We start from the raw sequence: 11074 nt of genomic DNA on the forward strand, positions 1-11074 counted from the left end.
GGCACTGCACGCATGGTGCACGAGCCACTGCACATAGGCGTGGATTTTTATTTGCAGTGTACATGTGTGTGCTGTCTGCATGTGCATTATACGTGCATTATACATACATGTAATATATATGCACGGCCAGCAGCGCAGAGCGCTCGCAAACCTAGACAGCAGCAGGGGCCTCATCCGGATTCTTCTCTGGCTGATCGTCGTGCAGGTTTGCCAGAGGGACACAGATGCATATTAAAGCTTGATATATATATAACAAATAAGTGGCCATCTCTCTCCATACACACGCTGTGGGACCGGGCAGGTCCTCCCTCTGTCCCTGCCCAGCGGCTGCCCCCGGGTCCCAGCTGGCAGCAGGGCGAGGGATGGGGGGCTCCAGGTGGAGGGGACAGGCTGGGCGCAGGGACGCGGCCGTCCCCACCACCCCTCGCCAGTCCCTGCTCCTGATTGTCCCCAAAGCGCCCCAGCCCTGCCCTGGTAACTCCCCAAGCATCTCCTGCCACAGCCTGCCCCCCCTCCAAGGGGCTCTTCCTCACCCCCAGCAGGGCCCCCGGCCCCAGAGCTGTTCCCCCGGCTCCTCCTGATGGGTGCTGTCCCCAGGGACAATACGGGGGGCCTGGACCTGAACAGGGGGGTGCCAGTTAGGGTCCTCGCTGCCGTCGTGCGCCTGGGCTCTCCCACGTGTGCTCCTCGCCCCAGCGCTGTGGCCATGCCCCCATTTCAGCACCGTGGCGGTGCCGGGATGCTGCCTCGTCCCGTCCCCCCCCGTCCCCTCCCTTTTTCCGCAAACCAAATGGTTTCCTGCCCATCCCCGTGCTCGGTGTCACCGACTTCCCCCCATTGTCACCCTGTGCCAGGGGGCCCCCGGGGTCGGGAACAGGAACGGGGCCGCGTGCCGGGGGCTGCTGCCGCGCATGGGGCCTGGTCGGGGCTGAGCGGGCACATGGCTGGGATGGGATGGGATGGGATGGGGATGGGATGGGATGGGATGGGATGGGGACGGGGACGGGGACGGGATGGGATGGGGATGGGATGGGATGGGATGGGGACGGGGACGGGGACGGGATGGGATGGGATGGGATGGGGACGGGGACGGGATGGGATGGGATGGGATGGGATGGGATGGGATGGGATGGGATGGGATGGGATGGGATGGGGACGGGGACGGGGATGGGATGGGATGGGACGGGGACGGGGACGGGGACGGGGACGGGGATGGGATGGGGTGGGGTGGGATGGGGTGGGGTGGGTGAGAGTACTATGGGGGAGGATGGATGGTTTGGGATGGGAGAGGACAGGACAGGACAGATGGAACAGGATGGATGGGAAGGGATGGGATGGGTGGATTGGGATATGGTGGGATGGATAGGATGGGACAGGATAGGACATGACAGAACGGGATGGGACACGACGGAACGGGATGGGATGAGACAAGAGATGGAATGGGACGGGACAGAACGGGCTGGAACAGGGCAGGACGGATCGGACCGGACCCAAGGGGCAGCAGGGGCTGGCCCGGCCCGGTACCGGTGCCCGGGGCGGTGCCTCCCGTCGGTGCCGCTCCTCGGGGAGCCCCCACGGCGGCCGGGGGCCGATCGGGACGGGGGGGGTCGGATCGGTGGGGGGGGGGGAGCGGTCGCCATGGCAACGCTGCCCTCCGGCCGCCATTTCGCACCGGGCCGCGGGGCGCGACGCCGCGGGGGGGGGGGGGGCGGCAGCGGCGGGGCCGCCGGGGGGAGCCCGGAGCTCCCCCGCAGCCGTGGCGGGGCCCGGGGGGGGCCCGATCCCGGCGGGGGCGCTGCCGTCGAGGAGGGGGGAGCTCCGGGGCTACCCCCGGCCCCGCGGCGCCGGCGGGGGCCTCCCGGTTCCCCCGCAGCGTTCCCCAGTGCCCCCCAGTCCCTCCCAGTCTCCCCCCAGCCTCCCCGCAGGCCCCGGGGCCGCTCGGCGCAGCCCCCCCGCAACGCCCGTCGGTGGCGTCGGTGGGACCGGGGAGGGGGAAGAGGGGGGGGGGCGGCCGGTTTCGGACCGGGGGGGGGGGGGAGGGGGGGCCGGTCCGTGCGGGCCCCGGCGGTCGCGGGGCCGGGGACGCCCGGGGAGGGCCCCGACGGTGCGCGGCGGCGGCGGCGCGGTGATGCCGTCGGTGCGGCAGAGGGCGCTGCGGCGGCGGCGGGCGGCCCCGCTCCGCTCCGCCCCGCCCGGCGCGGCCCCCGGCGAGGCCCGCGCGGCGGCGGCGTCCCGCCCGCCCCCTGCCGGCGCGGCGGGGCAGCGGCGGGGCCGGAGCGCCCAGCGCGGAGCGGCGGAGCCGGGACCCGGAGCCGCTCGGTCTCTCGCCGCCCCCCCCCCCCCCCCAAGCCCCCGCTCGGGCCCGGGCCGCGCCCCCCCCAGCCCCGCCGCAGCCCCGCCGCCGCCGCCCCCGCCCCGCCGCCGCCGCCCCGCCAGCCCCGCGCCGCCCCGGCGCTGCCCCATGCCCGGCGGCGGCCGGAGGTGAAGCAGCGAGCGGGCGCTGGATCCTCCCGGCCGCGGCCCCCGGGGCCCCGGGCAGGGAACAAAGGGCCATGGCCGAGGGGGCTCCCGCTCAGGTAAGGGCGGCCGCCGCAGCCTCGCCCGGGGGGGGGGGGCCGCGGCCCGGCACCGAACCGCCGGGGCCGCTCTCCCGGCGCCCGCGGGCCGCACGTCGGGGCGGGCCGCGCCGTCGAGGCCGCGGCGGGAGGCGGCCGGGCGGGCCGGGCCGCGCCGGGGGCTGTCAGCACCGGGACCGCGGCAGCCCCCCCCCCCCCCCCCCCCCCCACTCCGCCGACGGGGCGGCGGCGGCGGCGGCGAGGGGAGCCCCGGGGGGGCGGCGCGCCCGGGCAGGGCCGGGCCGAGCCGGGCCTCCGGGGCCGGCGGAGACGGCGCTGCCGTCGGGGGCGGCGCCGGCCGGGCCGCAGCCGGGGACGGGGCGCCCTTCCCGGCGCCGGGCCTGCGCCCGACGCCCCCTCGGGGCCGCCACCCCCGGGCACCGGCGGCCGGGCCCTGCGGGGGTTTGGGGGGGGGGGGGGGGGGGGAACCGGCGCCGCCGGCCCCCGCTGCGCCCCCCCCACCTCTCCCCGCAGCTCCCCCCCGGTGGCGGCGTGACGGAGCCGTGATGGAGCCGTCTGGGCGCCCCCCCCCCCCCCCGCCGTCACCACCCCCCCCCGGTGACGGGTCGGCCGCCTGTCCCCCCGGGGTGTCACCTCCCCGTCCCCATGGCGACACGGCGGCCAGCAGGGTGACAGCGCCAGCCTGTCCCCCCGGGGTGTCACCTCCCCGTCCCCATAGCAACGGGGCTGCGCTGCCCCTTGTGTGTCCCCCCCCCCCCAAGTGTCACCTCCGTGTCCCCCTGCAGCAGGCCCTGCCTGTCCCATGGGGCCCAGCCGTAAGCAGCTTAACAGGGTCAGCGCCCTGCGGGGACGCGGGGACGCGGGACGGGGACATCGGCGCCACCCCGGGGTGGCTCAGCCCCGAGGGGGTCCCCCAGCGCCTCGGGGGGGGGGTCCCCAGGGCTGCGCCCGTCCCCGGTGACACCCGTCCCTGCCCGCAGGCGCCGGAGCCGGTGCTGCAGCCGCGCTGCCCCTCGCCCTTCCAGCCGCCCGCCGGCCCCGAGCGCACCTCGGAGCGGGAGACGCAGACGGCGGAGCTGTCCCTGACGGTGGTGGCGGCCGTGCAGGCGGTGGAGAGGAAGGTGGACTCCCACGCCACCCGCCTGCTGGACCTGGAGGGCCGGACGGGGGTGGCTGAGAAGAAGCTGATCGACTGCGAGAAGACGGCGGCGGAGCTGGGGAACCAGCTGGAGAGCAAGTGCGCGGCGCTGGGCACCCTCATCCAGGAGTACGGGCTGCTGCAGCGGCGCCTGGAGAACATGGAGAACCTGCTGAAGAACAGGAACTTCTGGATCCTGCGCCTGCCCCCCGGCAGGAAGGGGGAAGTCCCCAAGGTAACGGTGCCCGGGCTGGGGCGAGGGCAGGGAGTGGGCGCTGGCCGGAGGAGCTGCTCCCCAAATCCTGTAATTTCTGTAAGCGGGGAGAGCCCCAGTGCAGGGCAGCCACTCGCCATCGGGACCTGGGGGGAGCTCAGACACCAAACCTGCCCGCCTGAGCCTCCCGGTGTGCCCTGCGATGGGATGCCCGTGGAGGGAGGGAGGTGGAATCGAGGGGGGGGGGAACGTCTCCCCATAACTCAGATGGCATTTAGGGAGGAGGTTTCAGTTCTAGCTCGGCCAGCTGTGCCACAGCAGCTCACCTCTAACCACCATTGGAGTCTGAATCAAGAACCCATGGATGAAGCAGCCTCAGCGGCTCTTTCTCTGCCACCTTTGGATCCCCGAGGATGGGTGGCGGTACCCGAGGAAGGAGCACGCGGGGTCCGCGGCACCGGGCACGGGGGAACCTCGGGGATCCGCAGGAAGATGACGAGCGCCCGCCCTTACGGCTTGGGCTCAGCTGTGTGCAGCAACAAAAGGCGCCCGCCATGAATATTCATCCGCTATTTGCATTTCATGACTCTTTCACCAAAAGAAAGTTTGCTGATGGGACCGTTTCCTACACTGGGAGATGAACGTCGCCGCTCTCCGGAGAGCGCGGTGGGTGTTTGCGAGAGGAAGATTGACACCCAGCCTGGAGGAAGGCACGGCGGCCCCGCAGCCGGGCAGCACCGCTGAGCATCGTGCTGCTCTCTGAAGAGCTCGGCACAGCCCCTGCAAGCCGGCCGCGTCCTGAATTTATCTGCAGAAATTATTGCTCGGCAAAACAGCCTCGGAAACTGCCGTCTGCTCCCGGACAATTTGCAAGCAATAACTAATGATAACTCAGGGCCTGGGCCGAGTTTTCCCTGGAGTTCTGGGGTAATTGAATCTGGGGTTTTACGTCAGCTCATCAATAGAGATGAGGTCCAGCCGTGGCACCCGGTTTTTATCTCGGTTACGCTACCTCCAGGCGTGCACAAGCCCAGTCACCTCTGCAGAGCTGACCCCGCGGTGTGAGCGGGACCGAGAGGAGGAGGAGGTCGGTGTCGCTTGGGGAAAACGTGGTCGGGGCCCCGTGCACAGAACCGGGTGTTTGGACGAGCCCTTTAATGTCACAGAGTGGAAACTCGTGCCCAGGAGCTGTTTTTCAATAAAAACACAAACCGGGTGGTGGCCGCGAAGGAGCCTGGCCATGTCCACGGGGCGAGGAGGGGAAAGGAAGCGAGGGGCGAGGTAGCGTGCCCGCCCAGGTTGCCTGAACCCGTGGTGCTTGTGATTGCAGGTGCCGGTGACGTTCGACGACGTGTCCGTCTATTTCAACGACAAGGAATGGGAGAAGCTGGAGGAGTGGCAGAAGGAGCTGTACAAGAACGTGATGAAGGGGAACTACGAGTCGCTGATCTCCCTGGGTAAATACGGGTGCCCCCTTTCTGCTTTAAGGTAGTTTCTTGGGAATCCCTGGCTGCCTGCAGTCCCAGGCGTCCTCCGACTCCTCCTCGATTTCACAGTTTGATCCTCTCGAGACCCAAATGTCCCAGTTTAAAGGGAGACTTAAAAAGTACAGGAGGATGTTTCCAGTCCTGCTCTTGTTTCCTGGTGATGCACGAGGCTGGGTAAGGCCACCCCCCAGCTTGGGGCGAGGTGGACAGGAGACCTGTCGAGGCCCCCTGCAGCCAGAGATACTGAAAAAGCATTTTTCCCCTGCAGCTGTTGCAAGGGCTTCCCTTCACCTTTTGGGTCTGCTGCTCACGTACCTCTTTAGAGAAAACTTCTGCAGAGACCCAGGGCAAAGAAAAACTGCTTGACGCAGTGTTCGCTGCAGTCTTTTGGGGCTTCATCTGTTGAACCTGCAGGAGAAATCCCTGTTCTGCTGGGGCCAGAGGTGAAACAATTTTGGCTTCAGAAGAGACAGGAATTCGCCTGAGAAATTCGGAAGTCATGCACGAAAAATGTTGGGGTTGGGTTCGCTCTTTAAAGTAGTTGCTTTGTGTGTGGCACCCCCGTGGCTGTCCAGGGAGCCCACCTGCAGCTCCGGGCTGCTCTGTGTGCGGGTCCTTTGCGGCTGTTCCCCAGTCTCTTCGTGTTTTCTCCCTTGCTCCGGGAGAGGTGGAAGCTGAGCCTGAGGATTCCCTCTCCAGTAATCCCTCCCTCCGTCCCTCTCTCTCCCGACAGACTATGCAATTTCCAAACCCGGTGTTTTGTCCCAGATCGAGCAAGGGGAGGAATCGCGGGTCAGGAATGAGCAGGACTTGGAGGAGAGCGAGATCATAACCGATGCCACCGCAGGTGAGAGCAGCGTGACGAGGGCGTGAGGGGAGCCCTGGGTTGCGCTCGGAGGAGCCGGGAGCCGGCTTGCCCCGGGACGGGCAGGAGGGAGCAAGGCTAAAACACTTGCTGCTGAGAGCTGTGGCGGAGGAGATGATCAGGAGGAGCAAAAACAAACAGGGAAGGGGTCGTCTCATTAATGATTTGACGTCCAGGTACGGCTCAACACAAAGCAGGGCTGGTGGAGCCCAGAGAGGTGGGCACCGGGAGCTGTCAGCAGGGGAAAGATCCGCAATCGGAGCACGTCCTCGGGAGCCTGGTGTGCCGAGTCGTGACCGACCGAGGGAGCTGCAGCCTTCCCAAAAACTCCCCTCTGTCGGTTCCTGCTGCATGGCTGGGCTCGCCCTTTGCAGTGCCCCTGCAGCCCACACCCACCCCGGGGTGCTGAGCGGGGAGCTGGGCTGCAATGCCTGGGGCCTGGCACGACCGAGCTGCCAGCGGGCTTCTCCGGCTCGAGACAAGGGCGGACAGACGGACAGACCTACCAGGGAAGGAAGGAGGGACGTCCGCAGGGCCCGCTGAGGTGCTGGGGCTGGAGGAGGTGTCCTGGCAGAGATGGCGTTGGCTCCACTGCTGGTCTCCTGCCCCGGGTTGGGTCACTCTGACCTCCTGCCCGGGCTCCTGGTCATGAGGATTTTGAAGTTAAATCAGGGCCAGCAGGAGAAAATCCTCTGCTGCCCCCGGGGCTGCTGGCTCAGCCCCGCTGCCTGGGGACCTGGGGTGGCCGGGGGGCACTGGGCAGCGGGCGCGGGGTGCCCGGACCCTTCGGAGTCCCAGACCTGTTGGTGTGAGCTGGGAGGGCTGCGTGCGGTGCCTGGGTTACAGGGAGGACCACGGCAGGGCTGAGGGGCAGGGGAACACGGGAGAGCAGCGGCAGAGCAAAGCCAGCACATCTGTGGGCACAGCAGCAGAGCCAGCCCTTCGGGAGCTGGCAAAGGGCTCTTGGGATCGGTTTCATCCCAGCTCCTGGGGATGACGCCGGTGGGCATCTCTCTTTGCTGCAGCTGGCATAAGGGTTGTGATCAAAACGGAGGAGCTGCTTCCTGAGGACAGCCCCGAAAACCCAGAGCTGCACGGGATGTCGGGACAGTCGGAGGGGAGCTTCCAGAGCCCGGACGAGGAGGCCGCCTGCGAGAGCCCCTACGGCTCCGTCTCCCCTCCGAGAGACCTCCCGGGCACCAGCCTGGGCGACCCCTCCGAGTACGTCGCTGACTTCAACGAGATCCAGAGGGTCATCGTGCACCACGGCAGCTGCACAGGTGAGAGGTGCCGGGAGGGTGGGGAAAAGGCTCGGACGGAAGAGGGGGGTGAAATCCCCCCGGGATCGGTGCTGGAAGGAAAGCTCACGGCTGGGGCAGCCTCGATCACAGCTGCAGTGGTGCTGGGGCCGGGAGGAGGAGGCACGCACAGGCGGTGAACTTCTGAGCGTTGTCCGAAGGGGCACCCGACCTGCTGGGATCCCCTTTGGGAAAAGCCTTTCCCCAAACCTCTTGTCGGGGCAGGAAAGGGAGCAAAGCCAGGGGCTGCAGAGGCCTGGGGCAGGCGTCGGATTTGGGGAGGGGAAATCGGAGTGACAGCCTGGGGAAGGAGGACGTGGTTTAACAGTGACAGGGCTGCTCTTCTGCACGTGCAAGGAGTGAGCAAGTGCACAGCTCCGGAGAGGGGGAGCTGCTGGGGGGTGGATTGCAAGGGGAAGGGGCCTGGGGTCTCCTGGTGGCTTTCAGGCTGCCCTTGCCCAAGGGCTGAACATCACAGCAGGGTGTGGGAAGAGCAGCTGCAGGGTGCGGCGAGTTCTCTGCTCCGCTCGGGGTCGGTCACGGGGAAGCGGGCGGCACGGGGTCCGCGTCCCTGAACACACGGGAGCTCAGGGAGGGTCCAGAGGACAGGGACGAGGGCGGCCGGATCCGTGACGTGTGAGCTGCCGGGAGGGCAGGCACGGCGAGGCCAGGGGGTGGAGAGAAGAGAGAGAAGGTCGCAGCGGGCACCTCGGGAATGTTTTTTCCCCTGCTGACCCCTCCGTCGGAGGGGAGAGGGCCGTGCCTTTGAGACAACCCGGTGTCGGCTGCCTCTTCTTGGGAAAGCCTGGCAGTTCTTCCTAGAAAGCCTCTGAAAGGTACATAGCCCGACTCAAAGTCCACCGCGGGGTGACGGTCAGGGATCCACCGTGGGCCTTTCCTCGGGGCACGCTGTGTGCGTCCCTGCCAGGGCGGCTTTCACCAAACAAACGGCGTTTGGGGAAAAAACGAAAGCAGGAGGTCACCTCCGGCGTCGGTGTGGTGCAAGCAGGGAGCCTGCTGCCGTCAGGGCCCTCGTCCACCCCATCTCTGCTGGGGTTTGGGAAGGACGACGGTCGTGGGAAGCTGAAGGAAGGGGTCGGTCCCAGGCTGGGCGCTCGGAGCTGGAGCCAGGCAGCCCCGTGCTGTGTTGCCGCAGAGCCCAGCGGTCACAGCCGCTCACTGCCCAGCCCTGCGCAACAGCAGCAGTGAGAGCTGCTCAGAAGTAACGCTGTCATTCGTGTCCCTTCTCCCCTTATCTCGTAACGTCACGGAACTGCAAAACCTCTCAGTTTGTCACCGCGCCCTCCCGAGGCGGTTTGTCCATCCTCCCCGGGGCAGTCGGGTGCACGCGGGGTCTGCGCACGCGGCTGCGGGCGTCTCTTCGGCAGCCCCCTCGATCCCTCCCTAACCAAACTCTGGTTTCCCCCTGCAGAGGACGGGATCGTGATCAAGACGGAGGAGGAGGAGGAGGAGGACGACCCGGACACGCTGGAGCCGTGCGCCATGTTCTCGGGGCGGACCGAGCCGCCGGCCTTCCCCAACCACGAGGCCGGGCTGGGCTGCGAGGCGCAGTGCAGCTCCAAGGCGCCGCCGCGGAGCCTGGCGGCCGCCCGCGTGGGCAAGGCCCCCGCCTGCGAGAGGGACTCGGGGGAGATGAAGCCGGCCACGGCCCAGCAGCGCAACCGGACGAGGGAGAGGCCCTACATCTGCCCCGAGTGCGGCAAGAGCTTCATGCTCAAGATCAACTTCGTGATCCACCAGCGCAACCACCTCAAGGAGGGGCCCTACGAGTGCCACGACTGCGACCTCAGCTTCCGCAACAAGCAGCAGTTCCTGCTGCACCAGCGCAGCCACACGCGCCGCGGCGTGGGGGTGCCCCGGCGCCCCGAGCACGGCCTCAAGCCCCAGCCGCGTCCCCCGCCCCCGGGGAAGCCCTACAAGTGCTCCGAGTGCGAGAGCAGCTTCAGCCACAAGTCGAGCCTCAGCAAGCACCAGATCACCCACGTCGGGGAGCGGCCCTTCACCTGCGGCGAGTGCCGGCGGAGCTTCCGCCTGCAGATCAGCCTCATCATGCACCAGAGGATCCACGCCGGCAAGAGCGAGATGGCCTTCCTCTGCCCCCAGTGCGGCAAGAACTTCACCCGGCCCTCCCACCTCCTGCGGCACCAGCGGACTCACACCGGCGAGCGGCCCTACCAGTGCAGCCAGTGCGAGAAGACCTTCAGCGAGAAGTCCAAGCTCACCAACCACTACCGCATCCACACGCGGGAGCGCCCGCACGCCTGCGCCGTCTGCGGGAAGGGCTTCATCCGCAAGCACCACCTCCTGGAGCACCAGCGCATCCACACGGGCGAGCGGCCCTACCACTGCACCGAGTGCGGCAAGAACTTCACGCAGAAGCACCACCTCCTGGAGCACCAGCGGGCGCACACCGGCGAGCGGCCCTACCCCTGCACCGAGTGCACCAAGTGCTTCCGCTACAAGCAGTCCCTCAAGTACCACCTGAGGACGCACATGGGAGAGTGAGGGGCTGCCACGGCTTCCTCTCCCTTCCCTTCCCTTCCCTTCCCTCCCTCCAGCCCTCCTCCTCCTCTTCCTCCTCCTTTGCTCATCTCTCCCCACCCTCCCTCCATCCCCCCCGGCTCAGGGCATGGACATCAAGGAAGCTTTGTGTGGTAGCGCCGCTGCTCTGGTGGAGACAGCTAGGCTGATTGGAAATAAATTAATTAATTAAAGCAAGCAACGCGCGGCAAAATTAAAAGATTATATATATATAAAATTAACAGAAGCAGCTGACTTAGGGAGGATCCTCACCATCAACAACAACAGCAACAACAACAAAGGAAACCTGTACAGGGTGTTTTGCCGGAGTAGGACTCTTAACTGCTTTTTAAATCTACTGTTTGGTTTTTTAATAAATGTGGAGGAACTTTTTATTTGATAAGCAAACTTAGGATCGCCAAGCTATATATATATATATATTTTTTTTTTCAGTGCTCCGTAGGCTGATTCTGGCACAGTCACTTTTGTCCAGGAGCTCTGCAGAGGTGCTGCTGCCCCGGCGAGGTGCTGCCTCCTCCCGGCTCTCGGGGCTGGCCGCGGCGGCACCGCGTGGCGGCAGGGAGCTCCGGCAGATGCAGGCGGCAAGGAGGTTCTCTGTGTATCTAGATTTGAAGCGCTGATAGGTGCCTGCCCGGCTCTCGGGGCTGTGACGCACTCATGGATTATACAATAGAATAAAATTCTAGTTCCAGTCAAAGGACATTTTTCTGGTAGGACCCCGCCAGCAAGGCTCCTCCAAACGCTCGTTTCTAGCGCTTCATCCTTCCGCAGCGGCAGACGCGTTTCCAGCGAGCGGCGACCCCGGGCACCCGGCCCTGCTGCTGCTACGAGAGCTGCGCCCAAGGGGTCGCGGGCGTGAGACGTGGGAGCGGTGCGTGGAGGCAGGCAGCCGTCCCCTGGGTCCTGCCGTGGGTGTGTGGCCGTGTCCCCCAAG

The 11074-nt window shown here is 66.9% G+C and overlaps 1 protein-coding gene across 1 annotated transcript in view; it reads left to right on the forward strand.

The window, feature by feature from the left end:
• LOC121066533 overlaps positions 1-10837 on the forward strand; it is a 39638-nt gene extending 28801 nt beyond the window's left edge. Inside the window, exons 16-20 of the mRNA XM_040550163.1 lie at positions 3244-3949; positions 5259-5385; positions 6149-6262; positions 7306-7560; positions 9011-10837. Of these exons, the coding sequence (XP_040406097.1) occupies positions 3244-3949; positions 5259-5385; positions 6149-6262; positions 7306-7560; positions 9011-10104 (2296 nt within the window). The 3' untranslated portion in view covers positions 10105-10837. The remainder of the gene's footprint in view (positions 1-3243; positions 3950-5258; positions 5386-6148; positions 6263-7305; positions 7561-9010) is intronic.
• Positions 10838-11074: the final 237 nt, after the last annotated feature.

The sequence above is a fragment of the Cygnus olor genome, chromosome 2, assembly GCF_009769625.2.
Source record: "Cygnus olor isolate bCygOlo1 chromosome 2, bCygOlo1.pri.v2, whole genome shotgun sequence".
Taxonomy (NCBI): Eukaryota; Metazoa; Chordata; class Aves; order Anseriformes; family Anatidae; genus Cygnus; species Cygnus olor.